Raw genomic sequence first — 19,995 nt, 5'->3', positions numbered from 1 at the left:
TTCCTGTCTGTAATGCATGCAGAAGCTCACACTTGGAAATGCAAGGTACATTGAAACTTTAATCACTAAGTTAGTAGTCATTGGGTAATTTAGAAATAACATTTATTGTACACACTTCTTATTAGATCAAATGGGGAGGCGCATTTCCAGTTCAAGTATCAGTAGCAACATTTCAGATCATTTCATTGGGAGTCAGTCTGGAACTGACTTCACTTTGACTATCAGTGGAGTCCAGACTGAAGACGTGGGAGTTTATTACTGTCACCAGGGTGGTCACAGCTTCCCATTCACACAGTGATACAACGTCGTACAAAAACTTCCCTCAGCTGGAGAGGAACTGATCTGAATCACCAGCTGCACCAAAACCATAACACTAGATATTTCAAAAACATAACCACACTGTAATGTAATGTATGTAAATGTACTTTAATTAGAATGAAACTCATGCAGTTAAAAGTTGTAAAGTTACATTTTGCTGAAACACACTGAGAGGTTACAATAATAAGAAATGTCATTTTGTAAGTTTTCCTTTGTTTTAGGTGAGTATTTTATTTAAATTCAATGCACCTCCATGTGGATTTGTAAAATGTGAAATCACTTTCATATTTTGTTAATTTGATATATTCTGTGTTGTTGTTTTTTTGCTAATGAGTCATAAATATCATAAAGCCTAAAATATTTTTTGTTTAAACTTTGGTAGATGTATTGACAGGACTGAGTATATTGTCTTCATGCAAATAAAACACTGATGAAATAGGTGTGATGGAAATTTGATATTTTTTTTATATATATTTTGAAATTTGATAGGGCATGCAAGCTGAAGATCTATACAAAGAGGACAAAGTGATAAAATAGCCATCAAAAGGGGCACTAGTGACAGGAAACAACTGGGACACACACACACCGGGTGAGTCACAATTTCTCACAGAAAAATAAAATCTTAAGCACATTGAAGGTAAAATAACAAAGTAATACTATATTAATTTATTAGTAAATGCTGATGAGTTGAACAGCCTACATTGGTGATGAATGATAACCACAAAGAGTTTAGGAAACTGCCAAAGTAGCTGTTAGTAAATTTAACCCCAGCAGGGGATAATATTGCTACATGATATGTTGAAAACAGCCCAACAGAGCGGCAGGTATTGCATATAAGGTATCATAATAATGAATTTTGATGACATAGTTGTTAAACACTTATTTCAGTTATCAGAGCACTGAATGAGTGACCCCCATGTCACACACACACACACACACACACATAAAGTACGCACACACTTTCATCAAATAGATTGAACATTTCAACATGTTTAAACTAACCACCTATGAACATGTATCACTACAAGTTCAATGATTAAAAATATCTTAGTGCAAATCGCATAAATTTCTCCATCACAGCTTCTCACCATTCATCCATATCTCATTATAATCCCATTGTCTTGTCTGGTTTGCCAGTTAATAAAAAAGAGCCAAACTGGGACAGTTAATGAGAAAGGTACCTCAGCCTCTCACTGGATCTCAGCTTTTTCAGCTATTTCCAGTTAAAATAAAATATGAACACACATCAGCACCATTAACCTTCATAACCAAAGATGGCAGAGCAGGACAGAGAGGGCAGATGTGAAGAACAACATGTAGCACAGACTTACTGCTTCTGTTAAAATGGCTTCCTTTCACACCAGCTCCTACCTGCTTTAGGATAACAGATAAACACTGTCTGGTTGTACTGACAAAACTATCAGATGTGTTCTGTGCATGACCCTTAATGCCTTTTTTTATATTCCCCTGATCTTATAAAATACTAGTTATCTGACCCTGACGTAAACCTCTCTAATGGAATGTAATTATTAAAACCAAAGACAGTAGTTATTCCTGTAATTGGACACCACTGATGAGATGAATAGGTTCAATTCAATTTCAATTCAATTTTATTTATATAGCGCCCAATCACAACAACAGTTATCTCACAGTGCTTTTCATAAAAGAGCAGATCTAGACCGTACTCTGTGATGATATTTACAGAAGCCCAACAGTTCCCACCAAGAGCAAGCATTAGGCGACGGAGGCAGAAACCTCGAGCAGAACCATGGCTCAGGGTGGGCGGCCATCTGCCTCGACCGGTTGGGGTGAAGGAGAGAGAGCGAGAGAGAGAGAGAGGGAGACGGCAGGAGAGGAACAGAGAGAAAAGAGAGGGATGGAAGGAGAGAGAGGGGAGGGAGGCAGCCTACACAATATACACAATATACACACACAGAGGTACAGACAGTAAAGGTGATGTTGCTATAGACTAAATGAAAAATGGTACAGATATTTATAGTAGTGTTAATGGTAACAGTCGTAATGTTAATGATTATAATAACAATAATAATAATAGGACTAGTAACAATAGTTGTTGCAGCAGAGGGTGTCAAGCAGGAAGACGGAGGCAGCAGGTGACCCGCAGCCACAGATCCAGACTCCACAGCTCCAGAGCCAGAAAACCTGCAGGAAGTGATAAGAGGAGAGAGGAGAGGGACGAGAAAGCACAAGACTACCAGAAAGGGGAGAAGAGCTGAAGAGTCTTAATGGACTTTTTCGAGCAGCCTGATAATAAGGAATTGCAGTAATCCAGCCTAGAAGTAACAAATGCATGGACTAGTTTTTCTGCATCATTTTTAGACAGGATATTCCTGAGTTTCGCAATATTACGTAGGTGAAAAAAGGCGGTCCTTGAAATTTGCTTAATGTGAGATTTAAACGACATGTCCTGATCAAAGATAACTCCAAGATTCCTCACAGTGGTGCTGGAGGCCAGGGCGATGCCATCAAGGGAAACTATATCTTTAGATAATGCTTCACGGAGGTGCTTAGGCCCCAGAGCAATAACTTCAGTTTTATCTGAGTTTAACATTAGAAAATCACAGGTCATCCAGGTTTTATCATCCTAAAGGCACATTTGAAGTTTAGCTAACTGATGAGTTTCATCTGGTTTGATCGATAGATATAACTGAGTATCATCTGCATAACCAATGAAAGCTTATGGAATATTTCCTGATAATATTGCCTAAAGGAAGCATATATAAAGTGAAGAGGATTGGTCCGAGGACAGATCCTTGTGGAACTCCATGACTAACTTTGGCATGCATGGAGAACTCATCGTTAACATATACAAACTGAAATCGATCTGATAGATAGGACTTAAACCAGCTTAGAGCGGTTCCTGTAATGCCAATAAAATGTTCCAGTCTCTGCAATAGGATCTGACGGTCAATGGTATCAAATGCAGCACTAAGATCTAATAAAACCAGTAAAGCCACTGGAATGGATGGTTGCCATACATGCCCAGTGGGGTCAGGAGTGTGTGTGGCCTCTCTCTCTCTCTCCTCCTTGTAGAGGAAGAGATGATTGTGGTAACTGGAGGCACCTGGGCCCAGTTCCCTTGAGTGTAGGCTATCTGTAAATCTGTCTTCTTATTCTGCAGGAGGCTGCTGTTGAGGCCAGGTCAGACCTCTCTGCGGCCCGGCTCCCCGGTTTTCCCCTTCAGTTTGGTTTTCTTTGGTTTTGGACTGCTGCTTTGTGGTATTTACCTTGTTTTTGCCTAATACAACACCTTCACACATACACATTCATGCAACCATCATCCTGCAATGACACTACTGAACCCACACACTCATACCTCATACTTTAATTATGTTAGTTCCAAATATCTCTTAATATGGCTTATTTTTGTTAAATAAACATATGTTGTTAATCGTTTACCATGGTGTGTCTCCCTTTTGTTGTGGGCTTCTGAGCCAGGTCATAACAAGATGCTGATTTAAGACAAATATGGAGTGGTCTCTTATTTTGTTCCTGAGCTGTCTATGTATGTATGTATTTGTTATATATATATAATTTTTTTTTTTCAAACTGAAGTCACACAGTTTAGTTTACAGTGAGCTTGTGTTTGTAGGAAAACATTATGTTACAGTATGTTTTAGAATCTCATTGCTGATACTGAAACTGTGATGATCAGGTGGGATTCAAACCCAGGCCGCTGCAGTAAGGACTCAGCCTTGTTCATGGGGCACAACCTCTACCAACTGTTACTTTCAAAATAACAGAAATGACAACAACTAATTTGATAAACTGGTCTTTATTGTGTAGTAATAATCACTTTATTCATGAAACATGTGATTAGAGAGTGACTGAAGGAAAGAAAGAGACACAGAGAGAGTTACAGAGTTCAGAGAGCAGAGTAAAACCAGTAGCAGAGTCCCAGTGAGTCAGGTCAGGACTGGGAACACTGGTCTCTCCTCAGTGTCTCTGAGACCAGAGCCTGGGAGCCCTGGGTGGCCTCACAGGTCACAGAGCCCACCTTCCTCCACTGGTCTGCAGGGAGCCTCAGGGTGCTGCTCCAGCTGTAGCGGCCGTCCTTCTCCAGCACCCCGGGGCTCCTGCTCTCCTCCCAGCTGCTGCTGCTGCTGCTGCTGCCGTCCACCTTCCAGGCCAGACTCCAGTCTGAGGGGAAGCCCTTGTTGGCCAGGCACATGAGCGTGGCCTTCCCCTGCTGCAGCTCCTCACTGGAGGGGGGCAGCACCGTCAGGGTGGGACGGACATCACCTAGGAGACACCAATCAGCTTAGAGGACACCTTTACTGTGTGAGAGCTGATTTTCTCCTTTAAGGAGTTTCTGTCAGATGGTTTTTCTGCTCCACCAGTCACTCACTCACACATTGTTTCACTTCCCTTTAAGAAGCCTCTCATGCAAATCAGCACAGAGAGAATCATCATACAGAACGACCTGAAATATATCAAACTACACTGGAAATAAATAACAAACTTTCTTATCAAGATCATACGTATCATACTTACTCAACATCATACTTAACAATACGATAATTTATTCAGTGGAAACCAAAACAGAAATGAACTGACCACAAGCAAATATTCTTCATCTGGATTTCAATCATCACCAAAGTGTTTCTTCACTTACATTAACATCTATAATGATGAGTTGAAAATCTAGATACAATTCTATCACGCAGGTATCAATCCTCCGCTGTATTACTTCACTTACTGACAGATATACTGACCACTGTGTTAACTTACGAAAATTAGTGCCAGTTGTCCTTTCACGTTAAATGTGGAAATATTGTATTCTTTTTCCAAAGACATAACAATATGCAAAATTTTGAAATACCCATCTTTATCTTCACTTCAATTTTACCTGAAGAAAGTGAATTGTATTTAACCGTAACAACAGTTAATATTGTGGTAGAAAAGGTTAAACATTTTTACATTAAGATTAAAGTTTTATATTTTGTGGTATGGTAAAGGAAGAGAAATAAAAACGTGAACAATAAAAGTTTTTATAATAAAAACAAGATCAATATATCTGCCTCAAACTTTCAAAAGCTAAATTTAAAGGAGGACTTGATAATATTGTATTTAGTATTTGAGCAGAAACTTACTTCCAACATCCAGTCCGGTTCCTCCACCAAAGGTGCACCACAGTGATACAAACTACTGTAGAGAGACACGGCTCTCTGACTTTGACGGGAACAAACTCACCAATATGAGTCTCTGACTGTATGATTTTATCAGCCCTATATGAAATGTGAAAATGAGACATAATATAGGGTAGGTGGCACATAGATAAGATGCTTGCCTTTGGTGTGCGAGACCTGGGTTCAATTCCCACTGTGAAACATCCACCATTTGTGTCCCTGAGCAAGACACTTAACTCCTCTTTGCTCCAGAGGCATGCAACCTCTGATATGTATAGCAATTGTAAGTCACTTTGGATAAAAGCGTCAGCTAAATGAATAAATGTTTCCAGAATGCATGTTGAATTTTATGTATATTTGAAATTTCATTTTCTCTGGCAGTTCATTTGAATAAGACCTAGGGCACTTTGAAACAGAATACACCTAGAAGCATGAAACTAAAATCATGTAAAATAGGTTTAAAACATTACTAATTAATACTCAGATATATTGATTGATCCATTGATAAACAGCATCGTCAGAGTAATCCAAGTCCCTGTTGGAGTCAGTCAGAGCATTTCCATAGAGAGCCACTTTGCATCAGCAGCACCATGCTCCAGTGCTCTGAGAGAGTTTATAGTCCTGAGAGTTGAACACTGGATGACTGACAGCTGTCCTTCATGACAACAGAAGCCACAGAAATCCTCCTCATCAAAAACATGACTTTGATCTGCGTCCTCATCTGGACTCTCCTCTGCTGCTGCTTCACAGGTAAAGTCCAGAGAATCAAACTCCTCTCCTCTATGAACATCCGTCCCTCTGAAATGAGGCCCACAAAACCATGACGCTGTTTTATGTTTTTGTCTCTGTATCCTCAGAGTCCAGAGGCCAGGTCACAGTGACTCAGCCTGGAGCAGTGAGCTCTGCTCTGGGAGGCTCTGTCTCCATCAGATGTACGACCAGTCAGAATGTTTACAATTCTAACTGGTTACACTGGTACCAACAGAGAGCTGGAGAAACTCCTAAACTCCTCATTTACACTGCTAGCACTCGAGAATCAGGGATTCCAGATCGTTTTACAGGCAGTGGATCAAACTCTGACTTCACTCTGACCATCAGTGGAGTCCAGACTGAAGATGCAGCAGTTTACTACTGTCAGAGTGAACATCTTATCAACAGTCAGTATGTGTTCACACAGTGAAAAAGCGTCGTACAAAAACCTCCCTCAGTCAGACTGAACAGAAACTGAACTGACTGCTGCAGCTGGAAGCTACTGCAGAGACTGATACACTTCACTGAGGACACACACACACACACACGTCATCTATGAGGTTGAAGATTTCACAACTTTTACTTTACACCAATGAACATGTAGGAAAAAATATTACAAAAAAATATGAAATCAAATTACTTTGTCCATCACAGGTTGTACCCCGCCTTTCGCCCGATGTCAGCTGGGATTGGCTCCAGCCCCCATGACCCTGTACGGAGGATTAGCGGTTGATGATGGATGGATGATCACGTTGGCTTCAAAGTTAAAATATTCCATGACAGCTGGGTGAACTCCATCTGCTGAAGAAGATCATGTCATAAAAACAGTAATGTAACTGATGATGACTTCCATGTTTTCTGGTTGGAGTTTCTCGAGGAAGCTCTCTGAGATCATCTGCCTCAGAATCCCCTCAAACACCCAACACTACTTTACTTGAAGAAATTTCCACCTAAAGATGTCAAACCTACATTTATATTAATGTCACTAATCATTGTCTAAAATCCCTATTACATAAAAATGACAAGATTTCAGTATCGTCTACATGTAAATATGTAAATATGTAGATCAACGCTCTCAGCACTGAGGGGGAAACACCATGATATGTTGAGGACAGCTACAGCTCACTGACTCTGTGTGTTTGCATATGTGTCCTGCCTCTCTGCTCCCAGCCGTTAAGAGGCCAGTGTTGATCAGTGGCTGTCCAGGCCTTTCAGAGCCACTGACACGCCGGCAGCACAATGATGATGTCACTGATTCTACTGCTGGCCACCCTGGGGCACCTTGTTCAGGGTGAGACTCTCTTCTGAAAACTTTGCTTCAGGATGCAACCAGGTTCACCACAATGATGTTCTGCTGTGATGGAGAAACACTGAAACAAGCAGCATTTACCTTCTTCCATCTGTTCTCCATGTTAAAGAAATGAGACTCTTCTGTTTGGATGTTGATCATCTTTCTCCAAACTGGATTTGTCTCAATAACCCTTCTCCTCTTTTTCATGTTTTCCAGATTCATCAGGAGAAATCATCATGACTCAGTCTTCTGGATCTTAGTCTGTTGTTCCAGGACAGACTGTCTCTCTCAGATGTAAAGCCAGTTCAGGTGTTACTAATGACTTGCAGTGGTACCTTCAGAAACCTGGAGAAGCTCCTAAACTCCTGATTTATGATGCTCAAACCCGTCAGTCTGGAGTTTCAGATCGTTTCAGTGGGAGTCAGTCTGGAACTGACTTCACTTTGACCATCAGAGGAGTCCAGACTGAAGATGCAGGAGTTTATTACTGTCAGCAGGATTACAGCCGTCCGTTCACACAGTGATACAACGTCGTACAAAAACCTCCTTTAGCTGGAGAGGAACTGATCTGAATCAACAGCTGTGGAGTTATAGAAACACTTTAGTAATTTACTGACAATGAAGTCAAACACATTAAAACTAGTTTTGATCTGACATGAATTTTCATGTTTCCTTTATAGATTACATTTCAAATAAAATAGATTTAAAAGTTTTATATTGAAGTCACACAGTTTAGTTTTCAACAAACTTAAACACACATGTTGTATTTTGAGATCATACTACTGATTCTGATACTGTTATGATATAATGTGCTGATAATAACTTACCTCATAATTCAAATGAAATAAATTCATCATAGACTTTTTAGTTTAATCAGATTCATGAAACTTTCAGGACATTTCTAAACCCATTTCAACATGAGAGTTTCTACCAATAGCACATCTTGTAAATCTGATTTATCTTGAGCTAGTTTAAAAATTAGCTTTGTCACTAAGAATCTAATTTGCAGTTTGTGTAACGAAGCAGTTTCTGACATCTAGTTTTAAGGAATCTTGAACAAATAATGTCTTGGTTGAATCTGCCGACACTTCCCAGAGAGTATCAGTATCAGAACTGACCATCAGTGGAGTCCAGACTGAAGATGCAGCAGTTTACTACTGTCAGAGTGCACATAACATCAACAGTCAGTGGTTGTTCACACAGTGAAAAAGTGTCATACAAAAAACCTCCCTCAGTCAGACTGAACAGAAACTGAAGTGACTGCTGCAGCTGGAAGCTACTGCAGAGACTGATACACTTCACTGAGGACACACACACACAAACACACACACACACCTGGCAGCTCCATTTTGAGAAACGTGAATTTAGCGAAGCCAGCGGCCATAGTTAAGTGCATCCCTGGGGCCAGAGCGGGCGACATTGAGTCTTATTTGAAACTGCTGGCTAAGGATAAACGTAAATACAGTAAGATTGTTATTCACGTCGGCGGTAATGACTCCCGGTTACGCCAATCGGAGGTCACTAAGATTAATGTTGAGTCGGTGTGTACATATGCAAAAACAATGTCGGACACCGTAGTTTTCTCTGGACCCCTGCCAAATCTGACCAGTGATGACATGTATAGCCGCATGTCGTCATTCCGCCGCTGGTTGTCGAGGTGGTGTCCAGCAAACGATGTGGGCTTTGTTGATCATTGGCAGACTTTCTGGGGAAGACCTGGTCTGATCCGGAGAGACGGCATCCATCCCACTTGGGAAGGAGCAGCTCTCATTTCTAGAAATCTGGCCAAGTTTATTAGTGGACCAAATCCATGACAACCCAGAGTTGAGACCAGGAGGCAGAGTCGCAGTTTAACACACTTCTCTGCCCTTCTTTTTCAGCAGTTACCCACCCAAAATCCTACGCAGAGTCGCAGTCTAACACACTTCTCAGCTCCTCCATTTCAGGAGTTACTTAGTGAAAATCCTATAGTGACGGTGTCTGCCCCCCGACCATCGAAATTATTTAAAAAGGTAAACAGAAGAGGAGCTGTGCATAAAAACCTCATAAAAATTAAAACCACAAGAGCAATAGTGCAAATGAATAGGAGAGTTAAATGTGGACTCTTAAACATCAGATCTCTCTCTTCTAAAGGTGTACTAGTAAATGAACTAATATCAGATTATGAATTGATTTATTTTATATTACTGAAACCTGGCTGGGTGATGGAGAATATGTTAGCCTAAATGAATCCACCCCTCCCAGTCATATTAATACTCACATTTCTCGAGGCACAGGCCGAGGAGGTGGAGTTGCAGCTATCTTCGACTCTAGCCTACTAATCAGCTCTAAACCTAAACTAAACTATAACTAATTTGAAAGTCTTGTTCTTAGTCTTTCGCACCCAAGTTGGAAATCACTGCAACCAATTCTTTTTGTTATAGTGTACCGAGCACCTGGCCCGTACTCTGAATTCTTATCTGAATTTGCAGAGTTTTTGTCAACTTTAGTCCTTAAAACGGACAAAGTTATTATTGTAGGAGATTTTAATATTCATGTGGATGTTGAGAATGACAGCTTCAGTACTGCGTTTATCTCTTTGTTAGATTTCATTGGCTTCTCTCAGAGTGTTCATGAACCGACTCACTGTTTTAACCACACCCTCGACCTTGTTTTGGTGTATGGTATTGAAATTGAACATTTAGTGGTGTTCCCACAGAATCCCTCTTTATCCGACCACTGTTTGATAACTTTTGAGTTTGTATTGCTGAACTACTCGCCATTGGGCAAAAATTTCTATTCAAGATGTCTGTCTGATAGTGCCATAGCTAAATTTAAGGATGCGATTCCATCAGCTCTAAATACATTATCTAGTCACATAGTAACAGAGGACTATGCTAGTTTCAGTCCCTCCCAAATCGATCATCTTGTTGATAGTGCTGCAGGCTCGCTGCGAATGACACTCGACTCTGTAGCCCCTCTAAAAAAGAAAATACTAAAACAAAGACGGTTAGCTCCATGGTATAATACTGAAACTCGCAAATTAAAGCAAATATCACGGAAACTTGAGAGGAATTGGCGTTCCACCAAAGTGGAAAATTCTCGTTTAATTTGGCAAGATAGTCTTAAAACTTATAGGAAGGCCCTCCGTAATGCCAGAGCAGCATACTACTCGTCATTAATAGAGGAAAATAGGAACAACCCCAGGTTTCTTTTCAGCACTGTAGCCAGGCTGACAGAGAGTCACAGCTCTATTGAGCCAAGTATTCCCATAGCTCTCAGTAGTTACGATTTCATGAGCTTCTTTAATGATAAAATTCTAGCTATTAGAGACAAAATTCACCAAGACCTGCCCTCAATTGGCACCGACTTATCTCTTAACTCAGGAACCTTAGAAACAGCTGTAGAACCAGATACATGTTTAGACTGTTTTGCTTCCCTCAATCTTTACCAACTAACTTCAATAATTTCTTCATCTAAACCATCAACCTGCCTCTTAGACCCCATCCCGACTAGGCTGCTTAAAGATGTTTTACCCTTAGTCAGCACCTCTATACTAGATATGATCAATCTATCTTTATCAACAGGCTATGTACCACAGTACTTTAAAGTAGCTGTAATTAAACCTCTTCTGAAAAAGCCCAAACTTGATCCGGATGTTTTAGCCAACTATAGACCTATATCTAACCTTCCATTTCTCTCTAAGGTTCTGGAGAAAGCAGTTGCTAAACAGCTGTGTGACTTTCTACAGAGCAATAGTTTATTTGAGGATTTTCAGTCAGGATTTAGAGCTCATCATAGCACAGAGACAGCACTGGTGAAAATTACTAATGACCTCCTTATTGCATCAGACAAAGGACTTGTCTCTGTACTGGTTTTATTAGATCATTTGCATTTGATACCATTGACCATCAGATCCTATTGCAGAGACTGGAATATTTCATTGGCATTAAAGGAACCGCTCTAAGCTGGTTTAAGTCCTATTTATCAGATCGATTTCAGTTTGTACATGTTAACGATGAGTCCTCCATGCACGCCAAAGTTACTCATGGAGTTCCTCAAGGATCTGTCCTTGGACCAATCCTCTTCACTTTATATATGCTTCCTTTAGGCAATATTATCAGGAAACATTCCATAAGCTTTCATTGTTATGCAGATGATAGTTATATCTATCGATCAAGCCAGATGAAACTCATCAGTTAGCTAAACTTCAAATGTGCCTTCAGGATGTTAAAACCTGGATGACCTGTAATTTTCTCATGTTAAACTCAGATAAAACTGAAGTTATTGCTCTGGGGCATAAGCACCTCCGTGACGCATTATCTAAAGATATAGTTTCCCTGGATGGCATCGCCTTGGCCTCCAGCACCACTGTGAGGAATCTTGGAGTTATCTTTGATCAGGACATGTCGTTTAAGTCTCACATTAAGCAAATTTCAAGGACCGCCTTTTTTCACCTACGTAATATTGCGAAAATCAGGCTGCTCGAAAAAGTCCATTAAGACTCTTCAGCTGATCCAGAATGCTGCAGCACGTGTTCTGACAGGAACCAGGAAAAGAGATCACATTTCTCCTGTCCTTAGCTTCTTTGCATTGGCTTCCAGTAAAATCCAGAATAGAATTTAAAATCATTCTTCTTACCTACAAAGCTCTTAATGGTCTGGCACCATCTTATCTTAAAGAGCTCATAGTACCTTACTACCCCACCAGAGCACTGCGCTCCCAGAATGCAGGGTTACTTGTGGTTCCTAGAGTCTCCAAAAGTAGACTAGGAGCCAGAGCGTTCAGCTATCAAGCTCCTCTCCTGTGGAACCAGGTTCCAGTTTGGGTTCAGGAGGCAGACACCATCTCCACATTTAAGAGTAGGCTTAAGACTTTCCTCTTTGATAAAGCTTATAGTTAGGGCTGGGGTGAGGTGACTCCTGAACCATCCCTTAGTTATGCTGCTATAGGCCTAGACTGCCGGGGGATTTCCCATGATGCACTGAGCTCCTCTCTCCTCTACTTTCTCTCCCTCTGTATGCAACCTTATCCCATTATTGCATGTTACTAACACAACTTCTCCCCTTTCTGGTAGTCTTGTGCTTTCTCGTCTCTCTCCTCTCTCCTATCACTTCCTGCAGGTTTTCTGGCTCTGGAGCTGTGGAGTCTGGATCTGTGGCTGCGGGTCACCTGCTGCCCCTGTGTTCCTGCACGACACCCTCTACTGCAACGACTATTGTTGCTAGTCTTATTGTTATTATTGTTATTATAATCATTAACACTACGATGGTTACCATCCAACACTATTATAAATATCTGTACCATTTTTCATTCAGTCTATAGCAACATTACCTTTTACTGTCTGTACCTCTGTGTGTATATTGTGTAGGCTGCCTCCCTCCCCTCTCTCTCTCCCTCTCTCTCTCTCTCTCTCTCTCTCTCTCCTTCACCCCAACCGGTCGAGGCAGATGGCCGCCCACCCTGAGCCATGGTTCTGCTCGAGGTTTCTGCCTCTTAAAAGGAAGTTTTTCCTTGCCTCTGTCGCCTAGTGCTTGCTCTTGGTGGGAACTGTTGGGCTTCTGTAAATAACATCGCAGAGTATGGTCTAGACCTGCTCTTTTATGAAAAGCGCTGTGAGATAACTGTTGTTGTGATTTGGCGCTATATAAATAAAATAAAATTGAATTGAATTGAACACCTGTCTATAGATTTGTCTCACTCTTACCCGTGCCTTGTCCAACCTAGTTCTTTCTCCCAGTACTGTTTCCTTCCCAGATTTTTCCCACACTTTTTTGAACCTGGTATCTTATTTCCTCTACCTTCCTCTTATTTTCTCATAGCAGTCAGTCTTGGCAGCAGCTGCAGCACTAGAGAAGGCAATATTTACATCTTGTCCTGGTCATATATTTGTTTCATCAGCTAATACATCTCCTATGTTAAATATGTTAAAATATCTCTAGTCACAGATCACCTCCAGTAGTGTCAGCAGCAACAACAGCAGCAACTCCTCAACAGCAACTGATCCCTGTAAGTTGTGTCAGCCCACCGTGTTTTAAAGCTAGATCTGGGTATTCCCTGAGGTTCTTTTTCAAAACTGTGTCACTGCATTTGTTGATGTATCGATACAGAAGCATCAGCATATGCATATCAGCAAGGAATACATAACGATATATTTCTGGATCAATATTTTGAGAACAGCCCTATTTAAAGACTTGTTCCATGTGCCCCTTTTATACTTTGAGCACCTGCCCTTCCAAAGGTCTCTGCACGGCCCTGCAGCTACTACAACTATTTCCAGATAAAAGAAAATATGAAGACACAGATCAGCATCAGAAAACTTTTTATCAAAAATGGACCAATCAAAACCAGTACATCCCTCCAATTACAAAAAAATATTGTTGTAATGCAACATCACACAAGAATTTTTTTTTGCGATTTAGTGCCCCCTGTTTTATGAGTATTGTTCACTTACACACCACTGTTGCAAATATGAACAGCTGTACACATGTAGTTGTCATGATTACATAACTTACATGATTAAAAATGTTGAAAACTTTGCTAGCCAATCATCAAGCAAGTCGGAAAACACAAGAAATAGCAAGCAGGCTAATATTACTGACAAGTCCAACAGCAAGAAGGCCACGGTCGACAACTGTCTTGGATCCTTTTAGTTCAGTTAGTTCAGGCCAACAAGTAAAAGCCAGTCTGATATTTAATCTTGTCCGGTCACACTCTCTTTGTATCTTCCTCACTCCTTTCGACAATGACTTCTTCGGTCTCTTTTCAGCCTCTGCTATGATCTCCATACTGAGAACATCAAGGCAGCTTATAGTAAAGCACTATGCTGTTGTGAAAGTTTTCCTGCCCGGGATTCCAGTGCTACATAGTGCAACAGCACCGTGCCCGGAATGAAGCTGTTGTTTTAAGACAACATTACTACATCATGATTCAATAACATCACATGCTCTTCCTCAGCAGATGGAGTCGCCCAGTTTTTATTGAAATGTAGATTTTCAAATTCCCATTTCACTCAGCATTATTCTGGCTTCTTGTCCACATTGGCTTCAGAGTTAAAATACTGTGTGACAGCTGGGAGAACGTCCTCTGCTGATGAAGATCATGTTGTAAAAAAAGTAATGCTTCTAATAGTGACTTCAATGTTTTCTGGCTCCGAAATGTTTTCTGGCTGTCAAAAACTTCTGGTTGAAGTTTCTTGAGGAATCTCTCTGAGATCCTCGGCGTCATCATCACCCACATGACTCATCACTGCTTAACTTGATGAAATCTCCACATTACAGACACCTAAACATGTAAGATGCATTAATATTGATATAATGTTGCACAACATTTGAGTGTAATGTGCTTGTCATTTATAGTTTTCTTTGTTCTTTGGGCTTAATGTATTTGAATATACAGATATTCAATACTGTATTACTTGCAGTACTTACAGTATACTACATATTTACTGTACTAAGTTGTGATTACTATACTTTTTAAATTGGAAAATGCGTTTCCTCTACGCAAAAAAACATTTTCTGTAACTACATGCCCCTGACGAGATGCTCTGTAGTGTTTTACCTATTGACTGGCTGTGTTTATGTTTTGAAAGCATTGTTTGATTTTGAGCACAGATGAAATGGTTTTGAGGCAAGTGTTTGATTTGATCTTAGCAATTGTGAAAAACTGTAATGAGAAAGGTTTTGCTCATGACCTTTGACCTCAGCCTCGTACTGGATCACAGCTATTTTAATGATTTCCAGTTAAAAGAAAATATGAACACAGTTCAGCATCAGAAACCTTCATAACCAAAGATTAATTTAATTAAATGTAATTTAAAAAAAGTTTCAATATCAACTGAAGTCATAAAACTATACTTACAAGTGTATAATTTAAATATAAGTAGATCAACTATATATAAAATCCCAAAATCAATCTTCCATCTTCATTTTCAAAAAACTTGTTGCAGAGGCCTGTAGATTTTTCTCGATTGCTCTGACACATTTCTTGAAATTATGCCTCTTTTTCATGAAACTCAAACACAAATGCACAACTTCTCACCCAATTCTCAGAACATCCTATTTTCAGGTCAAAATGAAGCTCTCCACTCAAAACCATTCAATCTGGCTGGAAAACCAAACTTTGCCCTCAGACATAACACACAAGCCCTCAAAAACACACACACTACAACACAGTCTTACACACTGGTCAGATAATAATAATTATAATAATAATAATACATTTTATTTCTAATGCACTTTACATTTAACAAAAATGTGCTACAGGTAAAGTGCTACAGGTAAGATCATAAAAGCCAGGTAAAAACATCAGTGTATAAAATATAGATAAATAGTGCAACAACATTATTGTGCAAGGTTAAAACTCATAAGTTCTGCTAAAAATAAATGTTTTTAGGCCTTTTTTAAAAGTCTCAATAGTCACAGAAGTGCGTTACAGTAATCCAGTCTGGAGGAGACAAACGCACGGACCAGTTTTTCAGCATCAGCTAAGGTGAGTGTAGAACGGAGTTTTGCAATATTTCTGAGATGATAGAATGAGATCTTGCACAGGTTTTTGATATGGGCTTCAAAGGTGAGTTGCGGATCAAATCTTAGATTTGTGACTGTTGTGGAGAGGGGAATGTCTTGACCAGAGATAGTTATAACGGTTATGGAGGATGACTGAACTTGATGTGGGTGCCAACAAGAATTGCCTCAGTTTTGGAGCTGTTCAACTGCAGGAAGTTGTGTTTCATCCAAACCTTTATCTCCTCCAGACAGGCGGTGAGTGTTGAAGACGATGATGATGTTGGTGAAGTTGTAGTGGGGTGTGGGTCAGATTTCATGTATCATCAGCATAACAGTGAAATGAGACTCCACGGTGACTGATGACGTTGCCGAGGGGGAGGATGTAGATGATGAAGAGGATGGGGCCAAGAACTGACCCCTGGGGGACTCCGCAGGTGACTGTGTGTTGCCGGGACCTTGCGCTACCAAGTGAAATGTACTCTGTTCTATCAGTGAGGTACGATGTAAACCAGTTAAGAGCAGTGTCAGTGAGTCCAATGGTTTGGTGGAGCCGGTTTAGAAGTATGCCATGATCTACAATGTCGAAAGCAGCAGACAGTTCGAGGAGTTTGAGGAGGGAATGTGAGCTAGCATCAGCTGCCATTCGTAGGTCGTTTGTGACTCTACTCTTTTTTATTCTTAAGTGTGCTGTACAGTACAGCATGGTTATGGTTTTGAAATTTTAGCTCAAAAACCTGTTTATAGTGTTTAAGCAATGGAGAAAAACTGTAAAATCGTACATCACAGTCATGTTGTATCACTTTAAGCTGAAGATATCCTAATCTTTATTTCTAATGTTAAAATATAAAATTCATGACATTCTTATTTTTTTCAGAGAAATAAAACTTACCATCTTTTCTGGGTACAAATTATGTCTAAACAACATGTGGATCTTCATCAAGAAGAATCTCCTGTAATACAAGATAAATGGGTGGTTTTATATTAAAATTAAATAAAAAAAATTTAATCCTTTCAATTCAATTCAATTTTATTTATATAGCGCCCAATCACAGGTTATATATTATATATATCATTAAGGTTAATGTTACCCCAGTCATTAAAGAATGAAGACGTAACATTTTAAAAAGACAGTCTTGTTATTATTGTGTCTTCATACCTTATTGAAATGACTGGTAATATTAGATGCATGGCAGAAAAAAAATCATAACCTGTCAATTTTATGTACATAATCCACAAGGAAAGCTATTTGATGACATTTTTATTGTGTTGAACTATTAAAACCACCAATAACACAACAAGAAAATTAATGTTAACATGTGTAAAAGGAGAGAGAGACAGAGAGAGAGCAGATGTGACGTTTTCATGAATTTGGATAAAACTTTTTTTGTCTGTGCCTTTTTGATCAACAATAAAAAAGCAGCATCCAACACACAATAAACATTCAGTAAATTACAAATGAGAGTTAAAGATATTGAGTCATATGTAAAACAAGGGTTTCTTTTCTCATCAGCTGAGCTCAGAAAACATGACAACAGACAGGTTTCAGTACTAAAGATAAAAAATTAAGTGACATTTTGTTCTTTTGATGCATTCATGTCTGAAGGTTCAGTGTGAAAGTTTTTGTAGCATCCAGTGGTGGGGGTTGGCTCAGGGTGCTTTCACGTGCTCCTCGGATGGTCCCATTTCCAGAGCTGTAAAGTCATTCCTCTGACTTTGGTGTGTTCATGTGCTCTTAAGTCGGAATGTGGAATCAAGACCACTACAAAGATGTGTTCGAATTACATAATCAGAGCAATTTAATTTCCTATTCCAACAAGTCCAACAAAAAAAGGCTGTGAAAACTTTCAACACATGATCCTCTTTTATTATGTTGTCTACCAAACTTTCAAACTTTTATCGTGTCTTCTCATATTTCACTCACTCTGACCATCAGTGGAGTCCAGACTGAAGATGCAACAGTTTACTACTGTCAGAGTTATCATTGGATCAACAGTCAGAATGTGTTCACACAGTGAAAAACCGTCGTACAAAAAACTCCCTCAGTCAGAAACTGAACTGACTGCTGCAGCTGGAAGCTATGCTCATTGTCACGACCTAGCTCGTGAGGGGTAAAGGAAGTAACAAAAAAAGTTGTTCATTTAAAACAGATTTTAAGAAGAATCAACAACATTAGGTACACAAACTACAAAGAAAAAAGGGCATGTTTGTGCTGATTAAAACAAAGACACAGATATAACAGAAAGAGTACTCCTCCAATTAAGGCCTGAATTACTAAACTACACAACGAGCAAAGAAACTAAACCTCACTGATCGGACCAACATTTAAACCAAAGTAAAACAGCACCCCTAAACCTAGTGTGACTAACACAAAATAATTAGGGTTACCCTATCATAACCTTTCTATCTATCTATCTACTCAGCAACCAAAATAAGTTGGACTTATTCTCTGAGCACCACTGTTCAAAAAGGACTAACCAGCTGACTGAATACTGTAGAGCACAGTTCAGACTTGTGTAAATGTCCTGCCTGGGTGTCTGATGCCCTTTCTGCTCCGGATAAATCACTTTCAACACACAGACACGTTAGGAAAAATTCTGTATCAGTGACTCGAACATTTAGTACCATAACAATTCCACAAGAGAGAAGCACTGGGTTACAACTGCACAGACAAGGCTACGGAAAATGACAAAAAAACAATATTGTTGTAGTTGTGAGTCTGTGATAAGTGTGTTTTGATAGTGTGTGTTGTACAGTGTGAGAAATTTAAGTACTGAAATTAGAAAATCCTACTTATCTGACTATGAGACTAAAACTCACTTTTTTGGGATTTAATTTATCTACTCTTTTCAATGAAGACCCCTACATATCTCAGCAGTTATTCTTGTAACTATAAATGTAAACGCAATGCGATAGATGTTTATTATTTTGTTTGTTTGTTTGTTTTAGGACACAGAGAGCTTCTCCTCAGTGTTCTGGAACGACTCGACCCACTGCAAAGAGAGATAATAAAGTTTATATGAGGTAAACTAAACATCCTGTTAGTTGCAGCAGAGGAGGCTGCAAGTTCTGTTGGTCTTCGTCAGATTGGATGAATCTGGTTTCACTTCCTTCTCTGAGCTCAGTAACCATGGCAACATATAGGCATCACTGCTGAACGGACGGTTTTCGGTACTAAAGATAAAAATTTAACACTAGCACACTTTTATTCAGGTGTATATATTTTTTATTTTGAAATTAAACTTTCTGAATTTCAGAGTTTAAAATATTTTACATATGGTGAAGACTGTAAGGCTTATATTGGTTTAACTATCTTAAATATTTCTTGTCTCAAGCAAAAACCTCCTTCATGATGATGATGTGTTTGTTCTCCTCATGTAAGCAGGAATCATCACTGAAACATTCAAATGAACATTTGTTACCTACTCAACTACTTTTTCAAACAAATTGGTTTTGGAATGGTTTTAAAATCATTAGTCTGGAAGAAAGATTGAATACTATACACATTATAAATTGAATCAAAAGAAAATGGCACTGACCTTGAGACTGAATGTTAAAACCTACATTTTGAAATGTATTTTCTTCGTACAGAGAAATATATGTGAGTATTGATCCACTGATAAACAGCATCATCAGAATAATCCAAGTCACTGCTGGAGTCAGTCAGAGCATTTCCATAGAGAGCCACTTTGCATCAGCAGCACCATGCTCCAGTGCTCTGGGAGAGTTTATAGTCCTGAGAGTTGAACACTGGATGACTGACAGCTGTCCTTCATGACAACAGAAGCCACAGAAATCCTCCTCATCAAAAACATGACTTTGATCTGCGTCCTCATCTGGACTCTCCTCTGCTGCTGCTTCACAGGTAAAGTCCAGAGAATCAAACTCCTCTCCTCTATGAACATCCGTCCCTCTGAAATGAAGCCCACAAAACCATGACGCTGCTTTATGTTTTTGTCTCTGTATCCTCAGAGTCCAGAGGCCAGGTCACAGTGACTCAGCC

General features: G+C 39.6%; 1 long non-coding RNA gene and 2 gene segments (V, D, J or C); 2 read left to right on the top strand and 1 right to left on the bottom strand.

The window, feature by feature from the left end:
* Positions 1-4,249: 4,249 nt before the first annotated feature.
* On the bottom strand, positions 4,250-5,679 carry LOC119907651. The segment is given in 3 exon segments: positions 4,250-4,581; positions 5,433-5,484; positions 5,671-5,679. Coding segments are annotated over 3 exon segments (393 nt in total).
* Positions 5,680-6,166: 487 nt separating this feature from the next.
* Positions 6,167-7,323, top strand: LOC119907346. The segment is given in 2 exon segments: positions 6,167-6,218; positions 6,326-7,323. Coding segments are annotated over 2 exon segments (375 nt in total).
* Positions 7,324-7,458: 135 nt separating this feature from the next.
* Positions 7,459-8,163, top strand: LOC119907365. The gene is made up of 2 exons (XR_005445095.1): positions 7,459-7,509; positions 7,726-8,163. It is a non-coding gene; the product is annotated as an uncharacterized LOC119907365 (long non-coding RNA).
* Positions 8,164-19,995: the final 11,832 nt, after the last annotated feature.

This window comes from Micropterus salmoides, unplaced genomic scaffold, assembly GCF_014851395.1.
Source record: "Micropterus salmoides isolate LMB-PRFRI ecotype aquatic unplaced genomic scaffold, ASM1485139v1 Ms_hic_scaffold_17, whole genome shotgun sequence".
Classification (NCBI taxonomy): Eukaryota; Metazoa; Chordata; class Actinopteri; order Centrarchiformes; family Centrarchidae; genus Micropterus; species Micropterus salmoides.
This window is presented reverse-complemented; position numbering and strand designations above follow the sequence as displayed.